At 39.8% G+C, this 22,058-nt stretch overlaps 1 protein-coding gene across 4 annotated transcripts; it reads left to right on the top strand.

Moving 5' to 3' along the window:
- The first annotated feature begins 1,086 nt into the window (after window positions 1-1,086).
- Window positions 1,087-16,777, top strand: LOC134490798 (cold-inducible RNA-binding protein-like). Of its 4 annotated transcripts, XR_010067248.1 has the most exons (8): window positions 1,121-1,263; window positions 3,948-4,062; window positions 5,438-5,544; window positions 6,597-6,690; window positions 6,780-6,858; window positions 10,078-10,141; window positions 14,049-14,146; window positions 15,961-16,777. XR_010067248.1 is itself a non-coding variant. In XM_063294082.1 (7 exons), the coding sequence occupies exons 2-6, from the start codon at window positions 3,960-3,962 to the stop codon at window positions 10,139-10,141; spliced, it is 447 nt and encodes a 148-aa protein (XP_063150152.1). In that variant the 5' UTR covers window positions 1,087-1,207; window positions 3,948-3,959; the 3' UTR covers window positions 10,656-11,348. The 4 variants fall into 4 exon arrangements, 3 of the variants coding, with proteins under 3 accessions (XP_063150152.1, XP_063150153.1, XP_063150151.1); XM_063294082.1 differs by lacking the exons at window positions 14,049-14,146; window positions 15,961-16,777 and adding an exon at window positions 10,656-11,348 and having other exon boundaries at window positions 1,087-1,207; XM_063294083.1 differs by having other exon boundaries at window positions 14,049-16,777.
- The last annotated feature ends 5,281 nt before the right edge of the window (window positions 16,778-22,058 follow it).

The following is a 22,058-nucleotide window of genomic DNA, read 5'->3' on the forward strand; positions in this document are numbered from 1 at the left end:
ATTTGAATGTTTTTGTAGACAGTACTTGTTCACATGCCAAAACAGCTTCTTAAAAAAGATTCTTTAAAGAATCTTTAAAGATGTGAGAACTGACCTTTGTTTGAGTTGAGGAAGACTTTATCTCACCTTCCTGCTCCACTTTATTCAGTGTACTGAAATATATTTTACTAGTATTCCTATAATTGCTCCACATCTGCATCCATTTCTGTGAGTTGACTTCACTGTTTTTCATAACACCTCAATATGCAACCTCCACTGAAGGAATAGTCTACCGACCTGATGGAAAGGCAAAAAATGAAATTTCCAAATTCTGCAAATGAAGTATTGTAATTTAACTGTGAAAGCACAACTAAGAGTTGACACTGACTTGATGCACGTAATATAACACTACACAAATGTGTGGAATCAAATTTTTCAATGTCTCAAATGTGATTTAATCTGGCAAGTATAATACCCCTTGCTTCCATTTTGTTGATGTAACATGATCCCTGAATGCGGATACAGATGAAATGAAATTCAGAATAATAGCAGTCTGTCATATATTGCAGGGATGAAAAATGTGATAAAACGTAGGTCACTGCTATCCAATCCATGATCCAAACTATCAATAGGGTACATGCTTTGGATTCTCATGGAACCCTGGTTGAGAAACCCTGGATTAGCAGTTTACTTCTAAACTATAGTCTTTCCTCTCCTTCAGCAAAACATTCCTTTTATCATCCCCTAAACTGGGGGTAAGGCGTTTTGCAACTTAATTGGTTTTGGCTCATTCTCCGTTATATTCTCTCGGAAAGGGAAGTGGGAACACGATGAATTGGAGGCCAGCTGTGGCTGCTGCGACACGTACACGGCCGTGCTCTTTAACGAGGGCCGTTCGTGTACGCCTGTTTACACAGACGCAATTCCTAGCAAGCGAGCGCTGATAGGGCTGCAGGAGGAAGGTGCAGGAAACGGATGAGGGGGAGCGAATAGTGGTTCCGCGGTACGTACCGCCTCTCTCGTCTTCCCGGAGCAGATGGGCGTCTCCGCTATTTCCGCTAAGCCCCACCCGCTCGCAGCTCCAACCAATAGCTGTTCCGGAGCCGCGCAGTAGGCGTGGCCAACCAGCCTCACTTTAACACTCGTGTTTTTCTCGCCGCCATCGCGATACCTCTTGCCTCGGTAGCTGACGGGTCTTTACGTAGCTCTTGCTTCGAGGCCGGTTTCGGTGAGTGCTTTTGGTCGGAGAGCGGTCGGGCTCTTGTGGGAGCGGTGGTTGCTGGGGTGAGGACTAGCGAAGAGAATTAGGGAGAAAGGCTTTCTTTAACGCGGGGAATGGTGGAGGGAGAGACGCTTTACAAAATGGCGGTTGCCCAGAAAGAACTACTGGGCGCTTACGCGCATGCGCTAGTTTTAAACCCAGTTCTCACTGTCTTACGCCCAACGGACGGTTAGGAAACAACGCGCCGCTCTAAGGAACGGGGTAAGTTTGATAAGCATAGTCTTCTGCGGTGATTGCGGAACTAATAGCGGGGTGCGGAGGGAGAGTTCTTAGCGTGTGCAAAGACTGTTCACCCCGCGCGGGGCGGCGAGGGAGCTATCTTCGCGCATGCTCGGTTGGGTTTTTCTCTGGAACGTGAGGTGCGCTGCGCTCGCCTTCCCGCATTCTGTCGGACCACGTGCTCGCGGCCATTTTACGGGGGGGGATTCATTGGGAGGGAAGATGCCTCTAGGTAAGCCCTTAATAACCGCAGTGGTACTTTATTCCTTTACCCCGTTACCCACGAAGGTAAAATACAGCCTTCATTTCTTTATATTGGTGAATCCGGATCCCATCCATCCGGAACCATGCAGTGGGGCAGGCTCGTATACCTTGTCATCCTTATCTGACGAAAGCATTAGATTCTCTTAAACAATAACCTGTGCCGGTTGGGATCATTAGGGTTTAACCAAATCCTGTGCATATTGTATCTAGATGTAAATCTCCAGAAAAAATGCTGGTAAATAAGTATTTTAAGTGTACGGAAGTACATTTGTTCCGCTTAAAACAAGAAATAAGTATTTCACAATTGTGTGAATGTAACAATGCCATGAAGGCTGTAAATCTAAACGATCAGGCGGAGCTTATAAAGGAGACATGATGTTTGATACTGATACCTTTGATCCCAGTTCACAGGTTGAATTATTGTAGTTGGCCTGAAAGACAGCTTCCTCAGTAGGAAAGTAGTATAGACTCTCAATTTTCCAGAGATTAAGAGGATGATATACATTGTCGAAGGAGGCATACCCATTTTAAAATTAAAAATAAAATGATGTAATTGGTTAACACATCCTCCCTGTCTTCAAAAACTGGCATTGGAAAAGACATAAAGGGAAATGGTTTTCAAGACTTCCCTCAGCAACTTTCACAAGTCTATCTGGTTTATAACGTAGTGCTTTTGATATGAAGAAATAAGACTCCGGAATTTAGTTACGCATTTGTGATGAATTCAAAAAAGAATCCTTGAGTAGTGTAGCTAACTGCACTGCTGTGGTTGATTCATTGCTGTTTCATTAGGGTTGCTGATTTGGACACAGATATATAACCTCCCTCTCATTCTGCTATACCTATTTGTTCCGAAAATTATAAAGGAATGTATCATAAAACTTGACACTGTGCCTAGTAAATGCTAATTAATGTTGCTTTTTGTACAATGAGAGATCTCTATCCTGTTTAATTTTTTTTCTTGCCCTGAAAGGATAAGAGATATTACTTGCTTAGTCTTTAAAATCCACAAAAAATTGTGCTTCTATAATATTTTGCACATATTTAGATTTTTAAAGAAATAACAAAGTACTGTTTATCTCCAGAAAAAATCTTTATACTGAATTGCAGTAAAGGTGCAGTTTTAGATTTGTGCTGTAGGTAGTAAGACTTAGTGAAACAATATAACTTTTAAATACACGTACTTATGTGGCTGTATTCCACTGCTTTTTCTAAGTAAATGTTAATTGAACAACATGAATGGGAAAGAGGGATCATTGGAATAAAATTATTTCCCAAAAAATAAATAGCTGCAAATATAGGAACAGGCAATTAATTACCCATGCTCTGCAAGTGTCTGTGTTGCGAGACAAGAGGAAGACATTCTAGTTTTGTAGTGCTAAACTACTGAAGATTCTTAAGGCTTTCACTTAGGTATAAAATGGCTGATAATGAAACAAACTAATTGCAGACATAAAGTTGAAGCTATATGTGCATGGTGAAAGTCTGCAGACCATGACAGTGACCTTTTTTTAAAAAGGCATATATATTATTTCTGGGATGGAAATTAAAATGTGAGTTTGGCACCCAGTCATCTATGGCAGTGACTCTCAGCCTCAGCAGTGTTAAGATGTGTGGACTTAACTCACAGAATTCCCCAGCCAGCATGCTCGTTAGGGTATTCTGGGAGTTGAAGTCCACACATCTTAAAGTTCCTGAGGTTGAGAAACACTGATCTAGGGCAATGTCTAGTCACTAATGTTAATTATATCATCTGTTAGTTTAAATTAGTAAGTAATTTACTGCAGTTGTCAGGGTAAAAAAAAAAAAAGTACTGGTGCACAAAACAGTTCAAATTCAAAAAGCTGTTCCATCTTTGTCAGAAGATTTCCAGTTACAAATGGCCCCAATTAAAGTTCAAAACACTTACTATTTCAAGCTCAGAGCACAAATATCTAGTCAAACAGAAAATTTATTTTCAGTACAAAGAATTTGCATCTGAAATGTTTTGCATATCTCTAAATAAAGGAATACGCTTCTGAACAAGAATGAATAATCTGTTAAAGCCTTGATTCTATTAAAATAGTGTATCCATGTTTACTGTATTTATATTGCTGTGAGCCACTTAAAGTTGCAGTATAGAAGTATTTTAAATAGTGTCGTCTTTGCCCTTATGTACATTGTTGTGTTTGTCAGAATTAAATAAAGAGCCTTTTGGTTACAGATCACTTAGACAATGGCATCAGATGAAGGAAAGCTCTTCATTGGAGGACTCAGTTTTGACACCAATGAACAAAATTTGGAGCAGTTGTTCTCACCATATGGTGACATTGCAGAAGGTGAGAAAAAGTTTCAAATGTGTCAACATTGGAATATTAAACTTTACAAAATCACATTTATTTATTTACTTCAGTTGTATTTCTGTGTAATAATTTAGATGCAACATTAGCAACAGTACTGTGATGCAGTATATAAAATGGCTCTTCAGTAAGGGTATAAACAAAACAATTGTACTTTGCCTTAAATGACAAACAAAACACTGATCTGGAAGTTCTAACATTCTGTTCAAGTTGAGCAGAAGTAAAATCCTGAAAGGTTTGTTTGATCTTGCTTTTTGACCAAAGAATAGTCCAAAACAGTTTCAGGTGTTTCATCCATGAGAAACAGTGTGATTCAGTCTGCAAAAATCTGGACAAGATTAGGAGGTAGCAAAGATGTACTAAAACTTTGTAACATGCTATCCACTCCTTTCAGTCCTGTCAAGGTATAATAATTGCCTGGTTAAGGCAGAAGGGAGCACAGGTTGTGGGTTTTGTTTTGGGTGGGAAAAAATTGGCATGGCCATTCATTGTGGAATAAATCTATCTGCACATGCAAAATGAGAATGTCAGAGAGGTAGCTGTAGCCTGGCCCACCCCTTTTGGGGTGGGGCATGCTATCCTTGATCACTAAACTCAGTCCAGATTTAGCACGTATAACTGGGATGATCAGATGAAAGCGAACTTCACTGCATCTATTGGTATGCCATACCTTTCAGGTACACAAAGAGTAGAATATAGGTTGAAATAGGGTGGCAGGGAAGAAATCCTTGAAAATTGAGTGGAGGCAGTGTATCTTGTGAAAAGTAATTTTGCAGTAAAATATGGCCCATATTTTAGTGCACTACCAATAATGATGAGTAATGTAGTTAACAGCAACATCTGATTTGCCCATCTTGTTTTAACATGACTCCAATTAACTAAAAAAATGTAGCAAGTCATTCAATAGCATGCCATTTCAATCATGAAATCGGCCATCACTGTCCATCCCTAGTAATGTAAGATTTTTAAATTATCATTTGGTATAATGCTTGATTTAAGTCTTAGTACAATGTTTTACTTTCAAAGTAATTTTGTCTGTAACATAATCCTAAACAAATGATTTGCTTCTTTACCTTCACTTTCATTTGAGTGGCAGTATTTAAAATTGTGCAGTAGTATGCACTCTTTTAATTGTAAGGGTTTATTCTTTCATATTATGGAAGGCTTCCACTGATGAGTGTTTGATCAGCTATTTATTTTAACTTGTAAGGACTAAGATATTGCTTAATAATGAATTTTACTTGTATGGTAATCAACTGAACATAGTTAATATGGGCTGAAAAGAGGTATTGGAAGAGTTGATGTAGACATGAACATCTGTGATCTAAGATTGCACACTCTTCTTAATTTCAAGTGGTGGTGGTGAAAGACAGAGAGACCCAGCGGTCCAGGGGATTTGGTTTTATTACCTATTGTCGTCCTGAAGATGCCAAGGATGCTATGCGAGCCATGAATGGAGAGGTGAGAACTTCAGTTGATGACTACCAAGATGCTTATACTGAAGGTTTATGCTTTTGCTATTTCCTAGCATACTTGTCCTGTAATATAGATTGATAACTGTAATATTACACTGTTCCCCCAAATCCTGCAGCTATGTCCATTACTTACACGGCTATCTAGTCACAGTAAGGGCCACTGTATCAAACTTTTAGAATCCTAGAGTTCAAAAGTACTTCAGAAGTCATCTAATCCAACCTTTTTAATCTTTGCTGAAGCAGTGCCTCATAGAAGGACATAATGTCTTCTAAACTCTGAGTAGTAAGAAGAAAACGCTTTAATTTTTGTAGAGACTACATAAATTTTAGGGTTTTTTCACAGAATCCTGTTAATTTAAGGCTGAAAATAGAGTGTAAGTTTTAACTTCAACAATACCTAGGCCTCCAAAAACTCGTTAAACACCTCAAAAGTAATGTCAGCTAATGGGTGAATAGCCTGATTACAAGTACTAGCTCCATAAAACAGTTCATCAGAATCACTGTAATTCCCCTTCACCAATGTGCACTGTGAGCTGAAAGCTATAACAAACTAATCCTGGGCCCACTTAAGACATTGGGGCATTTTCACAGATAATTTTTGCATTATTGAGATTTAAATATGTTTGAGGTATGGCCTGACTCTAGGTTAAAGTTTACTCATCACTTGCTTGGCTTAGTGGAGGCAAGTTGACTCAGGAAGGAAATGCTGATACGCTGCAGAAAGTTTGAATATAATTTACTGGTTGTATTTGTTTTCTGGGTATTACGTAATAAGCAATAGAAAGGAGTTTGTTCCTCTTCTCAAGCTGAAAAGTGGAAAAATACAAGCGGCACCTGAACGACCCCTATAGCCCCTCCAAAAATTGCCATCAAATTGGTATTGTTGAAGAGAAGGAACATACATGCTGTAATCAAATTTAGTTTTTGACCCAGCTATACCCACTTCCTCCTGACCCCAAGGAGGAATTTCCTTTTGGCAGTAGGTGCAATTATATCATCCTCTTGGTAAAAAGCGTTTATTTCATTCTTTCCATTAAGTCTGTGGATGGGCGCCAGATCAGAGTTGACCAGGCTGGAAAGTCCTCCCGTGGCTCTTCTGGAGGCAGAGGGCGTGGACGTGGATTTTCTAGAGGTGAGTTTTCCTATAATACTCACTCTTGTCATAAACCTCCACTGCATGGAAACAATAAGACTTAACAGATCCTTTTACTTTTGCCATAGGAGGCGGTGGATATGGAGGAGGCCGTTACGACAACAGAAGCGGTGGCTATGGTGGATCCAGAGACTATTATGGCAGCAGGTAAGCTTTTTAGAGGCAAATCGTGATCCTTGCAGATTGGGCATGAAAAACGACAACTAGGGATGCTCAAAATATTCCATGCCTGAACTGAAACATACACAAATACATACTGGTTCAATAAACAGAACAAAATAGTGTTTTGGTCCAGATGCTGATCAAAATATGGTTATTCCAGGCAGAAGTGGTTGGGGGATGGTGGGGAAAATATGAAAAGCCAAGGAGCAGCCCATAAGAGGGCGAGAAGGGAAAGGAAAGCATTGGGAATTGGGTGTGGGCAGGCCAGTGGGGTATTGCATGCTGGACACTGGTTTCATACTACTGAGAAGCCATTACATTACATTAAAGAATGGGCACACAGGCCAATACTTTGGCAACCAAGGGAAGGGGAGCCCTTGGGAATAGGGGTGGGTGGGTCAGTAGAAAAAGCCATGCTGGGAGCTGCTGAAGGCAGAAAGGGGACATTGCATACCAGCCTCCTATTTGCCCTGTAAAATCACTCCAGGATGCCACCGGAGGTTTTCTATTTCATTCCTAGCAATGACAATTTTTAAAAGTCAACTGTGGTTCTAGAAATGATAGAGCAAAGTATGTCAGAAGCAGCTAGTTGCTGCTTCCAGCAATTCTACTCTGTCTTAAGACCTGATACTGCCCCTCATGATACTTTGCTTTGCTTCAGATTAATTCAGCTCAGAACATCCTTGAATGGATTGCCATCCTTTTTCCATACTAAGGATTTTTTAGTTAATTTTCCTTTAACCTTGATGTGAGAGCTGTTTTTTAAAAATGCCTTTTTAACAATTAGAGAAAATGAATTGGCTATGCATAACTGTTGGTGTTAACGTGCTTCCCTGCTGTTAATAACATACTGTGTCTTAAAGAAAGGATAATATATTTAACACACTATTCTAAACTGCTTGGAATAGATAGGTACAAAGTTATAATTTAATAGAATATGCTGGATTCTTCCTGTATTGTAGCTGGGTTGATTAGAATGTCGGGGCGGGGGGGAGTGTGCTCAGAATTCTGCTTTTTTCTGCCCTCAAGGGATGTAAAGATTTAGTAGGTATTGCCAAGGTTAGTAGGCATTTTATTTTATTTTTATCCTGCCTTTATTATTTTATAAATAACTCAAGGAGGGGAACATACCTAATACTCCTTCCTCCTATTTTTCCACCACAACAACCCTGTGAGGTGAGTTGGGCTGAGAGAGAGTGACTGGCCCAAGGTCACCCAGCCGGCTTTCATACCTAAGGTGGGACTAGAACTCACAGCTTCCTGGTTTCTAGCCCAGCATCTTAATCACTAGACCAAACTCTGCATTGCCACAGTTGGTGTGTTTTGTGATGTATTTTAGGATATGAATTTAATATATTAAATTAAATACTCAATCCTACTAAGACCAAGTGGCTGCAGGCGTTTGGACTGCCCAGATTTGGGCATATCTGCTCAGAGTTACTTGCTGAGATGGGCGGCTATAGAAATCAAATAAATAAATATCCCATCTTTGACCTTGGATGGGCTGGCACTTCCTCATTCAAGGTTGATGCATAATTTGGAGGTCTTCCTGGATTCAGCTCCTCCTTGATGATCAGGTTTTAGCTGTGGCCAGGAAGGCCTTTGCATAGCTACAACTGATGTGCCAATTGTACCCTTTCCTAGATCGGGGGAAGCCCTTCAGACAGTCACTTCATGGCCTGGTCACTTCGTGGCTTGACTACTGCAATGCGCTATACATGGGGCTACCCTTGAAGACAATGCAGAAATTATAACTGGTCGAGAATGCAGCAACATAGACAGTGATGGGCATGCCTCAGTATGCCCATGTAACACCTTTGCTTCATGAGCTACACTGGTTGCCAGGTTGCTTTCAGGTGCAATTCATCATGCTGGTCACTACCTATAAAGCCTTACATGGCGTAGGGCCTGGTTACTTGAGAGGCCACCTGTTTCCCATAGTATCTTCCTGGCCAGGCCAGTCTGGCAGGGTTGGCACTCTCTGGGTTCGTTCAGTTAAAACAATGCCATCTTTCAGGACCCCAGAAGCATGCCTTCTCTGTAGCGGTGCCTGCCCTCCGGAATGAGGTTCCCCCTGAGATTCAAACAGCCCCCGCCCTCGTGCTTCGAAGGGCCCTGAAGATCTGGCTCTTCACCCAGGCCGGTGGCAAGCATGAGTGAAGCTCCCTTTTCTTTTTTTTCTTCCCATTTGGATTGTTATCCCTGCCATCTTTGTTTTGTATTTTTTTGTTTGTTTGTTTCAAATGTTTTTAACAATTTGTAAGCAGCCCAGAGTCACTGGAAGTTGGGTGGCATATAAATTTAATCAATTATTATTGTTATATATTGCAGTAAAATCATTACTGTATAGAACATTTGTATGTATGATAATACTTTGTGGTAGAGGCTTGAAAGGGTTCCTAACCCAAGGGGTTCGTAATCTAAAACAAAGGGAAACTAGAAGGGGAGAGATTGAAACAGATGTAAGCAGAGAAAGAATATGAGACAATTTCAATTGCATACAGTTTGACTTGGTTGCAGTAGAATTCTTGATTATTGTTATTTACATCTTCTAGGGGTATGAGACTTTAGATAAATACTTAAAAAAAGTTTGAAGACGAATTTGGGGGGTTCTTAAATACAGAATTACATGAGAATCCATTCATAACTTGGATGCCTAATTCCAGGTAATATAAACTGATAGAGCTGTGCAGAGTTCTGGATTCAAAGGGCAGGTTATGATCAAGAGTGCACATGTGTGCACATGTAACACCTATTAGGAGCATCTTAACCAAGTATCTCTCTTGTTGGGATAGCATGGCAGCAACCACATAACCCCAGGAAAAGATGCAACTGCTTTAAGCAGTTCTGGACAGGTGCCAACTCTCTGCCTGTCCATGCTCCGGATCACATTCACCCTTTAAATCAGCACCTCTGCTCAGCACTACAACCAAAGAAAAAAAATCTCTGTAGGAAATACATAATTAATAGAAGCATGAAAATAGTTGATTTTGCCTACTTGTAATTTATATTAGATGCCATGATAAAATATATCCAGAATGACGCAACTGTCGTTTGTACATGTTTGTAATAATGAAGTTTAAAAGGAGAAAGTAATTTTTTACTTGCATGTAATGAGTTCTGTTCTCAGTATGAGCATTATTTGCGCAATTTAACTGTAATCTAGCAGTGGCCTAAATCAGTTTTTTGCGGTTTTTCTTCCAGGAATCAGGGAGGCTATGGGGACCGTTACTCTGGAAGCTCCTACAGAGACAATTATGATAATTAGGTAAGTATGTTTCTTTGGTGCATTCAAGTGGGTTTAAGCATCCTTTGCTCTTGTTATGTAGTAGCTAGTAAAACGTAGAACTTAGCCTTCCAAGTGCCTATTGTAACTTTGCCAGCAGAATATAGCATAAACGAACTGTCCTGCTGCTGGAGAAAAACAGTGGGACAGTCCAACATCTTTACAAATTGATTCTTAAAGGACCCTGTTGGGCAAGTCTGTAAAAATCCTGACTGCAGTCCTCGTGCACAAAAACATCCTCTGAACCATAAATTTTGGTGAATAAACCACCACATACCTCTTTTGAACAAGAAAAGTGTGTGCAAACATCCCCATAACAAAGGAAGCTTTTTTTTTTTTCCCCCCTTTCCTCACACTCTCTCTGAGGTTAGTTGACAGCACCATCACCCAAGGCTGTAAACAATCTGGCCTGGGTTGGGAGGAGGGAGACTAGTTTAGTAAAATGTACCAGTTTCTTCAGTGTGCTTTACAATTTGTACCTGCTTCTCGTTCTCAGCTTGCACCGAGCATAAATTCTTCCTGAATCAAGATCGTCCTTCCAATGGCTGTATTTATAAAGATTTTTGGAGCTTCGCTGAATCTTGTTTAGTTCTCTACCTGTATCTTCCCTTTTTGTAGTCTTATCACAAGCAGCCCAACAGCTTCTGCTACAGGATGGCCTGTTAGAGCTTTTTGGAGGAAAACTTTTTAATTTGCTTTATTTTTCCTTTTTTATTTTTTACAGGTGTATTTAAGCATTTTAAATAATACTTTCATTGCTTTTTTCCCCCCGGATTTCTTTTAACAAGCTAAGGTGGGGGGGTCTGACCTATATTTCACCCATGATTCCCCAGAGTCTGAGCAAGGTGTGAAGATCCTCCTTGTTTTTATAAATGCATTACTAACCTTGTAGTTTTGTAAAAGTCCTATGATGTAGTGAGGAAGGGGCATGGTGGAAGGCAACCCCCCTTGATTATTAAGGGAGACTCATGTGTTGATCTTCAGAAATCAGAATTTATACTGTATGATGTACCTAGAACTTGAAGCTTGCAGAACCTGCAAGTTGTTCTTGAAAAACTGTTTGTTTATATTTTTCTTTTAAACTGGAAGACTCACATGTAACTCAATATTGTACTAAAAGTGGTTAAGGAATTCCTGTATTCAGTTCTTTGGCTTCACGAAGCCTATTAAATGCCCTTCTGAAAATGAATTCTGTTCTTGACATTTTAACACTTCAACTCTTAGCCATGTTAAGGCTGCAGTAACTGGCGCACATGCTAAGTAACTACATGGGTACTTGATAAACAGAAACCTTGATAGAAGACTCCATCACACAAGTAGGCAGGCTACAACCATAAGATTTTATATGGTGATTTCATATAGATGTTTCAGCAAAAGCTTGAAAATCAAGCTTTAGAATAGACGGATCCTTTCTGTGTTGTCTCATGGAAGTGTGCAAAATACTTTGTTTTGAAACATTTCAGGTGTGAAATTTTGTGAAAGTCTCAGAAGTATTTTGAAGTTTAGACTGCGTCCCAAATGGTTGAAATGGTTAATTTACACATAGGTGTTTCACAATAAAAATTTTGCACTTCTCTATTGATTCTTTTGTATGATACAGGGCTGTTAAAGCTTTGTATACAAGACACCATTGTGGCCTTTTAGGACTCCCTGCCAACCTATGCATTGCTTAGATACAGCAAATAAACACATTACAAAAGATAATCAGTAATGTGAGATTCCATTTAACTATGGTGACATAATTATCATCTGGTTCCACATTCCCAAGCACTATCATTTGTTGCTGCCTCAGTTTTTTATCCATGAGTGGAGAATATGTAAACTCTTAAAAGATGATTGTCAGTCATTGCTCATCTTGCACATTGATCCTCCCAGAAGCTTGAGTTCCTAAAGGATCTTGTGACAATCACAATGAATACATAGTGGGGCTGTATGCATAATCACTTGAGTTAGAGAATCATCAAACTCTATTAGGTCTGGAGTCCTTGGTGCTCTCTCAGCCTTGCTGTTTTCTTGCAGACATTTCATTGCCAGACTAGGCAACATCTTCAGTGCAAATGGGGGAGGGCCTTGCTCTCTGTTTTTATATAGCGGCTTGCCCTTCCTGTGTTGGTGAGGGTATTCTCACCTTGGGAGTTCTTTGGGCTGTTGTTTGCTGCTTGGTTGATTGACTGAGTTAATAGTTCCTTGATTAGGGTGTATTGTGCTGTTTGGTTGTCAATCTGGTGTTAATCCTAGTGTTGATTTTTGCATATCTGAGTGTTGATTGCTGGTGAGGAGGTGTTCTGATCTTTTGGCTTTTCTATTGTCTCTCTTGAATAGTATGTGTTTACCTCTGTGTGTCTGTTGATTGGCTGCTTTGTCTGAGTGCCAGGCTTCCAGGAATTCTCTGGTGTTTTTTGGATTTGGCTTGGTTTAGGATGCTTACAATTTCCCAGTTGAAACTATGGTTGAGTCTGTCCCAAGGAGAGAACAATACCCCTACCAGCACAAGCAGGGCAAGCCACTATATATAAACAGAGCAAGGCCCTCTCCCTGTTCGCACTGAAGATGTTGCCTAGTCTGGCAATGAAATGTCTGCAAGAAAACAGCTCAGAGAGCACCAAGGACTCCACAGTTCAACCCTGAGCTACAAAATTTGCATCTAATAGGTCTGCATTATTTTTCTGAAAACAAGTTTTGTTTCAGCGGAAGAAATTTTCTAGATACACGGCTGTTAAAATACCTTTGAATGTATATGTGTTTCTTGCTAAAGCATTAGAGCAAAGGGCTATTAGGGCAGGATTTCAGTCCTTTGCGGAATTCATTCACCATCCTTCAAATCAGCAAATGCAATTATATTATACAATATTAAAAAGGAAAGAAAATCATGCAAATTTCCTTGGTATAATTCATAATACTGACTAGAATTCAGCTGTTGTTCATGCAGATTCTTGATACTGGGTGGAATAGAGTATATGTCAATCTGTATGGCCTCAGAAAGGATATCTAAGCTAGCCTTTTACTGTATTTATAAAAATCATTTTGTGACAGTGGGCTTCTGAACTGTTGCTTTTTAAGCCCCAAGCCTTTTATCCTTAACAGTTGGAAAAGGACAGCTTGTTGACCCCTTGCTGATTTTGTGGTATCATTTATCACTTTAAACCACAAAATTCATGTGGCATAGGTATGTAATAGAAAATAGTAAAACAGTGCAAATACTGAAACGAAGATGCAAGTAATGAAACTGGAAGACTTCATACCAAATTATAAGTATATTGAAGTGTTTTAATATGCAGCTCCCCCACCCCATGGGAGGAGATGACAACAGCATGAATTAAGTCAGAGGTCTAAAGAGTGGTATCAAGTGTGATAAACTCCGTATGTTAGAAAAATGAAACCGTTACAAAAAATACCAAACTTGTAAATGTGATACCATGTGTTAGCTCCTAACTCCATTATCCCTGGCCAATGTAGCTGGTGATAATAGATGGTGGGACTTGTTTCAAGAATTTAATATGCCCACCCAGAAGGGAAACTTCTGGGTGTCAAATCACTTTAAGCTTCAGTTAGAGTAAATCCTATGCAAGGGTCCAGAATATTCTAAGAGAATGCTGTGTTGAGTTGCACATCGTATTTAGTGGAAGTGGCTGCAGAGTAACTGACCTATAGTGCAACCTTGTTCTACATTACTTAAGTGACCTCAGAAGACCTAGTATCAGCCTTGTTTCTGTGTTGAGTCAACCTCTTGTTTCTATAATGAAGTAGCTGCTGATCCTTGTCTTTGATCTTGTCTCTTGAATGCATGGTTTAAAACCTGTCCTTGAAGGAACCTGGATGACCATTGTGTGACCAATATTATCACACAATTAATACTGAACTAGAATTGTAACCTGGCTTTATTTGGCAGGTGGAAGGGGCACCTCTGGATCCTGGAAGAGAGTTTACCTCAAGGCTGGAGTTGAAAACAGACTTTCTCTTTGGGTACCTCTCTGGAGCTTCTTTCTTGTGCGTATGTTGATGTGGTCATTCACAGACTTGAATATTAGAGGTTCAAGTCAGCCAATGTAATAGGTTTTGGGGAGGGGAGTACTAATTCCATAAGTTACTATATGTAGCCACGCAAAGCCCTTCTCAGCCAAGGCAGGCTATGGGCCTTTGGTTATGTTGATCTAATAGAGTTAATTGATTAAGCAACAAAGAAGGCATCCTGCCTAATAAGGCTTGTGAAATTTGGAATATAATTTTTTAAGGTGGGACACTCAGTCTTTACTAAAATACTTGCTGTGGTTTCTAAAAGGTTTTCCTTCAAAAATCTAATTTTGCTTTTTGTAGAGATCATCAAAGCAAATGTGAGGGTTGTGATAAAAAGTATTTCTCCCATTTTCAAGCAAAAAATGATAATGAAATCTTTTGCCACAGCATCAGCTCTCAAATAATTGCTCCCAATTCATCCTCCTAAGAGGTACTCTACAGTCCCATCCCATCCCTTTCAAATACCACTCGTTGGAATGACCCATGGAAGAAAGAGTGATAATAGCTTACCCACTGCTGCCGCTTTTAGGCCAAGTTTTGTGTCCTGTGGCTTTATATACGCTGAGTGGGTTGTACACGGCCTGCAGCCCCCAGCACCACCCCAGATAACTCTGGAAATTCAGACAAGCAAAAGCTTAGCGCTACCTTTATTTTAAATATCCACAAAAACACACAAAATAGGATAAATATCTCTGCCCCCACACCCCTCAGGGATAATGCCATACCACCTGTAGCCCTCAAAGATTTTTTTTAAAGGACAGCCCCCAGCAACAACAAAAATCCCTGCCTGCCTTACATTCCATTGCATTTTTTTTCCTGCAATGTCTGCTAAGGTGGTTTTACCCTGATCCTGTAAATTCTTGACCAGAAGCCATCGTACTGTTTGCATCCAAGTGATCACCCCACAAAGCAAAAGAGGAAATACCCTAATACCAAGAACTACTTTTTAAAAATAGTAACAGTTCCCCTCTTCCGCTTCACAAGTATTGGATAAATGGCTAAAGTAGGAATTCCTAAGAGTATTTTTCCATATTCTTATTTTGGGAGTAAGAATTTCATTGAAAATGATGGGGCATTAGTTGATCTGCTAGCCATAGGCTGTTCTATAGGCCTCACTAGTAGGCTTTTAAAAAATTAGAATTGTATCATCTGGAAAAATAGGATCAGCAAACATAGAAGACAGATTAAGTTTTTTATCTTTCTGGCAATAAAATCCCTTAAGCTGGAGTTGCTTGAAGCAGGGAAGTAGTTTCCCATTGGCACCAGAAGGATGTAACGCATGTGTATGATGGGGAAATTCTTCAGGGTGGAAGCAGGAAAGGTACAGGTTATGTTCCCTCTATATTGCCATTCTGGTTTCTTTAATTATCAGTTACCCAACTAAGGTAATTACATTTTTTTTTCAGTTGTGGGAAACTGCCTTTTTTAGGTTAGATGCAAAGGTGTTCTTAATCACAAGTGTAGTTTAATTCTGAGTCTAGATTGTGATTTTGTTTACAGCCTGCTGAGAATTATTTTATGATGCACGTTTATCTAAATGAAACAGGACAAAATAAATGGTAATTACAGGCCAGTCAGGAAAATGGAACCTGGAAGGGTAACTTCTGAGGAACAGAGAAAGTCTGCTGAATGTCTCTTGTAGCTTTGAAATCTACATTGAAGAATGACATTTGAATCTCTACTAATTGGCTGCAGGGAGGCCAGTTTGGTGTAATTGTGTTCTCTCTTCCAAAGGTGCGTGAAAGCTTCAGGACAAAAGTATTATACTTCCTTTCTTTGTCTTTCAGAATGAGCCGGCGGGAGATCCCAAGAGGGGCTACTGTCACAAAAATCATTAAGGATTATATACTCATAGTGTCTAAATTACAAGAAATAGTGCTCTATCCTGCATTGGTCTGACCCCAGTCCAAGTAGTGAGCCCAGTTCTGGACATGGAAGCAGAAACCAAGCCTTAGGGACGCTGAGGGAGCCGGGTAGCTTTAGCCCATTTTGTAGGGGGTATTATAGCACCTTTCAAATACCTGGAGGGGTATCATGCAGAAGACCAAGAGCTGCATTCCATTGTCCAGAGTACAGGAAATAAAATAATGGCCTTAAATTGTAGAAAACAGATTATGATTGAATGTTTGCGGGGGGCAGGGACAGGAGCAATTTAACAATGGAATCCAGAGGTGATTCCTCTTTGCTGGATCCTGGCACGCAGTAGCAGACAGTCACCTGTCTGGGATGCTTTAATGCAGTTTCCCACCCTGACTGAAAGGTTGAATTTAAAGGCCTAAATCGTCCCTTTCAGCTTTATGATTCTATGAATTAATTCTAAAGAAATCTGATTTCAGGATAAAGACTTGCATTATATCATTGCTAATTTATAATCAAAGTTGGGCTCAGTGGTGCTGAGGCAAGAAAATACATTTATATCAAAACTGTTTTTTCTTCATCACCTACAGGTGGTGGCAAAGCAAGATTGAGCATAAGGCAGCGGGTGGGAAGCAGAGATTATATAAATTTTTTTACAGTGTCCTCAAAATAATTTTGAGCATTAAGACCAGATCTTAAAAGTGTTGCAAGGATATTTATTTTTCAATAAATTTCTTCTAGAAGTCATTGAGTGTCTCATTTTGAATCATTTCCTTTGTACTGTTCAGACAATAATATGGTGGCATTTCAACTCCAAACATGTTTTAAATAGAACTAAATGTTTAGTCCCATTTTATTATTGTTTCCAAACTTTTTTTGAGACTGAGACGGTCCCAGATTAAACTGTTGGTCAGGATCTACTCAGCCAGTGTTGGACCACTCTGGCTGCTATTGCTTCAGCCATGATGTCCTTTCTAACCACACTGCTGAAATGAGTCCTGGGGGCGCCGGTTTGCATGGCACCCTCTCCCCCTTCTCTTCCTCTTTCAGAACTCTTTTCTCCTAGAAGAAAGTACATATTTGATACATTTGCATCTAAAGTGATACAAGCATCACATGTCTAGTTCGACCTTGCAGAATTTTTCTGCTCCATTCTGATTTGAACCTTGGGTTGATAAATAAGTAAATACTTGAAATAGGAAGTCTCTGAGCTGCAAAGGTCTGTAGTGTTTTGTTTTTGAGAGTAAATGCACAACAGGGTTGGAGAGGTACAAATGACCAGGGGGCATGTTAGCTACTTCAGTGACTGCTAAGAAGCCAGTTAGGGGCACATGTAGGTAAAGGCAGAACAAGACATGGCACCATCACAGTGTATGCGGAAGGCCACAACAGAGCCCAGAGCCAAAAGATGGCTGCTGCCCAGATCCTGGTGGAGATCAGCTAGCAGCCCACCTGCATTAAAAAAGACATATATTGACATGTTTTGTTATATGAATAACAACATCTAGTTGTGTTCTGATAGGAGACAGGACATGTTCAGGTAAAGTGTATATCTAGCCAAGATAACAACATTTGCAGCAGCATAATGATGGGAACACATTACTGAAACAGATTGAAAAAGGAGAAAACTTACGGATGGGTAGGAGTAATTCAGCCCCCCACCAGATGTATACAACTTATCAGCAGCAAAACACTTTGTCATGCCAAACATCTGTTGGCAGGTATAAGGCCTCTCCTGTTTCAGTAGCCCAGCCTCCAACGTTGGGGTTTTACGGGATCATTTCAGAGGTCCAAGGGACAGGTCTTACCTGCCCTCTTCTCATTCCAGGTCCCCACCTTCATAGGGGAAACTGCTGCATAAATTACCATGCTACCAAGGCAGATTAAAAAGATGGGAGATGGGGAACAGATAAGATGTTGGAAATCTGTCCCTGTTTTCATCTGTAAACTGATGGGGAGGAAATGTGACTCCATTTTTAGGCAAGGAAGGCAACAGTTCCTGTTTATAAACATCTGGGTATGAAGGTTCCTTTCCCTCCAAGATTATTTTTGGATGTGGGAGAACACTAGGAAAAGAAAATTATTTAAAGCAACTTTTTTGCCCCCTCACTTTCACCAAATAGCCAAAGACGCCCCAGTTACTCAGCTTCTTTGTTGAATGAAGGTCACAGTAGTTCCTGTTTTCAAGTGGGTAGAATGAACCTGTTGCAGCTGCACCCAAAACCTCTCATCCTGAGCTCATTCACAACATTTGATTTGCAAGCCATTCCCAATGCAGTGTAAACCAAACGTCTTCAGGAGCCAACTACCTGTGGCTATGTGAATGTGAAACTCTTGGGAGAAGATGTGGTAGGCAGGCAGCCTCTCCAATGAAAAAACAGTGCAGGATAATGATTTTTAAAATCCACATTAACCTCGACCTTGTACCACAAATATCCATGCCACCCAAATCTCAGGTCTGGCCTTCTTATTCCAAGAACCTTCTATTTCTCAGCAACACCCACCCTTTCATCCAAACCAAACAGCAAGCTGCAAAATACAATTTCAAATCAAGTAAACCCAATCCTCTTTCCTTTGCATCTTGTAATACCTTATATTTAACTTCAGATATATCCTCCTGCCACTGTTTAAATGGTGCACCAGTTGTCATTCATTTTTATCACAGAAATTCTCCCCAGCAATGACGGTTGTAGTTTCTCCCATCTTAACATACTTCATTCGTCTTAACATAGTTACTTTGAAATAACATACACTTCAGATTTGTCATAGTGATACCCAGATCACTATGACTCCTTCTCAATCTTAAAACCCATTTTATTCATCAATTGTTTTGATCTTCTATTTTCATATTTTTTGTTAACATCTGTTTGTTCATCTCGAAGTCTGCTAATGCACCAAATTCTTTTAATTTGCCCATTACTATTTCAATTCCATTTAAAGGATCTTTCAGGACCAACACCAAGTCATCTGTTAAAGCCCTCAACTTGTAAGTTTCTTTTTTAATCTTTACTCCCACAATCCTCTCATCCTGTCTTTTATCTCTGTTCAGTATTTCAAGAACCAAAATAAACAAGAGAGCAGACAGTGGGCATCCCTGTCTTGTTCCTTTTTGTATCTCACAGGGTTTTGTTAGATCTCCAGTAACAATTATTTGTGCTTTCTGTGAAGTGTAAATCAATTTTACCCATTTTATAAAGTTCTCTCCAAAGTTCGTATCTTCCAAAACTTTGAACGAGAAAGCTCAGTTCAAATTGTCAAAGGCCTTCTCTGCATCTAAAAAGATCAATGCAGCTTGTTTTTCATTATGTTGCTCCAAATATTCCAAAATGTCCAACACATTTCTAACATGGGTATCTGTAGTATGAGAAAGTCAAGGTCAAGGTTAATGTGGATTTTAAAAATCATGTTAGACATGCTATATTGAGAATATGGAATAGAAAATACCTTTGCGGATCTCAGCACAAGAAGCGTTTTACAGGCAAACACAAATGGCTAACTTAGCGTGAGATACTAGAATTTTGTCAAGGGGAATGTAAAATAAGATCAAGAGAAGAACTGGTGGCAGAGGGATATAGTTTTCAATGGTTCTTTTATTTACAATTATTGAAAGATTTAAAGTGGACAAAAGAATTTATGGTTTTGAACATCGTAAGACTGAGTTTGAAATAGAATTGCGTACAAATGATGAACATGTAATTGCTAAAATGTATAAACTTTTATTGAAATTTGAAACAGAAGAATAATGAAAGAATGTATGATAAAGTAAGCTGAAATCTTCGGTTATAATATATAGATGCAACAGTGGGAAAATATGTGGCTGAAAGGATTGAAATTTATAACCTTAAAGAGAATTTTTATAAAATGGTGTACTGATATATGTCACCAGAGAAATTGTCTGGAATGTATGAAGGCACTTCAAATTTATGTTGGTAATGTGAACAACAAGAAGGGACATTTCATCACGTTTGGTGGACGTGTAAAAAGCCAGAAAACTCTGGATTCAAATACTTCAAATTCAAATTGAGTGTAAATTCTGGTTTGCACTCCAGACACCGTTTTTCCCAGGTTGACAGATGAAGACAAGTTGGAACTACTTGCTGCTGCGTAAACCACACATTAGACATTCATAATTCCTTTGAAACAGTGAAGCAGCCCCAGCTACTGCATAAGTTGGCACAAGTGTGTGGGTGTGTGTGTATCTGTTTAAAGAAATATTTAAAAGAATAAAAACTACAGATTTTGAAAGAAAAAAGGAAAGTAAAGAAAAGTAATAAGTGGGGAAAAGTGCAAAGAAGGAAAGGAAAGGAAAGGGTTATAAAGAATGGCTTCCAATCTTAACAGCAGTTACACGTACATTCATATTTTACCCTCTTTCTCTAAGGTTACAACTTCCTACTTTTCATAGTCTACCCTTTCTAATCATCAAATCCATAAATCAAAAGTCCGTAAGGCATTTCCAGTCACTAATAAATCACTAGTAAATATAGTTCAGGCTTCTCTCTCTCTTCTCTCTCTCTCTCTCATTAGTCACACAGTCTATCTCACATTACATTTATCTCTTCATTTTATAAAATCCAGCAATTGTCTTTTCCCTTTGATGTTAAACAATCAGCATTCCCACAAAGGTATGGTCTATTCATCTAATTGTTGTTGTTGTTTATTCGTTTAGTCGCTTCCGACTCTTCGTGACTTCATGGACCAGCCCACGCCAGAGCTTCCTGTCGGTCGTCAACATCCCCAGCTCCCCCAGGGACGAGTCCGTCACCTCTAGAATGTGATCCATCCATCTTGCCCTTGGTCGGCCCTTCTTCCTTTTGCCTTCCACTCTCCCTAGCATCAGCATCTTCTCCAGGGTGTCCTGTCTTCTCATTATGTGGCCAAAGTATTTCAGTTTGGCCTTTAATATCATTCCCTCAAGTGAGCAGTATTCAAAATCTTACTAAGTTTTTGCTGTTAGTTTTAAATTCTTAAAATTATTGTTTTCCTTTTTTTTCTTTTCTTTCTTTGATCTGGAATGAAGGCTAACTTACTGAGTGGCTTTTTTTTTCTTCCTGCTGCTCTGAAGATCTCTCTTTAACTGTAAATTGATTTGTTTCCAAAAGTCATTAAGAAAATGAGGCTTTGAGCGAACCCAGTGTCCTTTAGAGGCTGTGCTGAGGGTACAAGTGTGCTGTCTTTTCCTCATCTCCGAGCCACTCAACTCATGAGTCAACCACAAGAACATTCAATTCTTGCAGTCTCCTCACAAGGAGCAGCCATTCAGAGTGCAGGTGGGCGATCTCTTGGTCTCTCCTTATCCGGAAAGGCTCTGCCAGCCAGAATTCATCATCTGGCCTCTGGTCACCGCTACAACACCATCTCTGCTTCTTCAGACATGTCTTAGTCTGCCATGAACCTCATCTGGAAGCCAGAACTGGAAGTATCTGGGCATGTAGATGTGTTCCTGAAGAGCCTCAGGAAGGATGGTCTCAAAGCAGCCACCTTCAACCTTCCATCTGCTTCACTGCTTCAAGGAGTGGGTCTGGAGGATGTTTTCCTCAATGTCCCTTGTAGAATAACATGTATATAGATCCATTTAACACACATGTAGCTTGCTGGGATGTATCTGATTTTTTAAAGCAAAGTTGATGAACTTAATGTACCATTGGGAAATGTAAAACCACAGCTGCAAGAAAGCTGGGCTTGGAGGAACTGAATGAATAATACATCAGCTTCATCTAAAGTCATTTCATTTTTAATTTTATTTACTCTGTTGAAGGCAAACTATACAAAACAGTACATGTAGTCCTCCCTTACTGACCACTCATTCAGCGACCATTTGAAGTTACAACAGCACTCAAAAAGGAGACTTGTGACTGGCCGTCAAAAGTTGAGGCCATTGTAGTGTCCCCAGGGTCACATGATTGTGATTCGGGTGCTTGGCAACCAGCATGCATTTGTGACTGCTGCAGCATCACATGGTCCCATGATTGCCATCTGCAACCTTCACAGCTGGCTTCCGACAAGCAAAGTCAATGGGAAAGCTGGC

The sequence above is a fragment of the Candoia aspera genome, chromosome 2, assembly GCF_035149785.1.
Source record: "Candoia aspera isolate rCanAsp1 chromosome 2, rCanAsp1.hap2, whole genome shotgun sequence".
In the NCBI taxonomy this organism is placed as follows: domain Eukaryota; kingdom Metazoa; phylum Chordata; class Lepidosauria; order Squamata; family Boidae; genus Candoia; species Candoia aspera.

Coding starts and splice junctions, on each gene's coding strand:
- LOC134490798 (XM_063294082.1), top strand. CDS start 3,960: ATGGCATCAGATGAAGGAAAGCTCTTCATTGGAGGACTCAGTTTTGAC. Junction 4,063..5,437: donor ATATGGTGACATTGCAGAAG/GTGAGAAAAAGT, acceptor CTTAATTTCAAG/TGGTGGTGGTGAAAGACAGA. Junction 6,691..6,779: donor TGGACGTGGATTTTCTAGAG/GTGAGTTTTCCT, acceptor CTTTTGCCATAG/GAGGCGGTGGATATGGAGGA.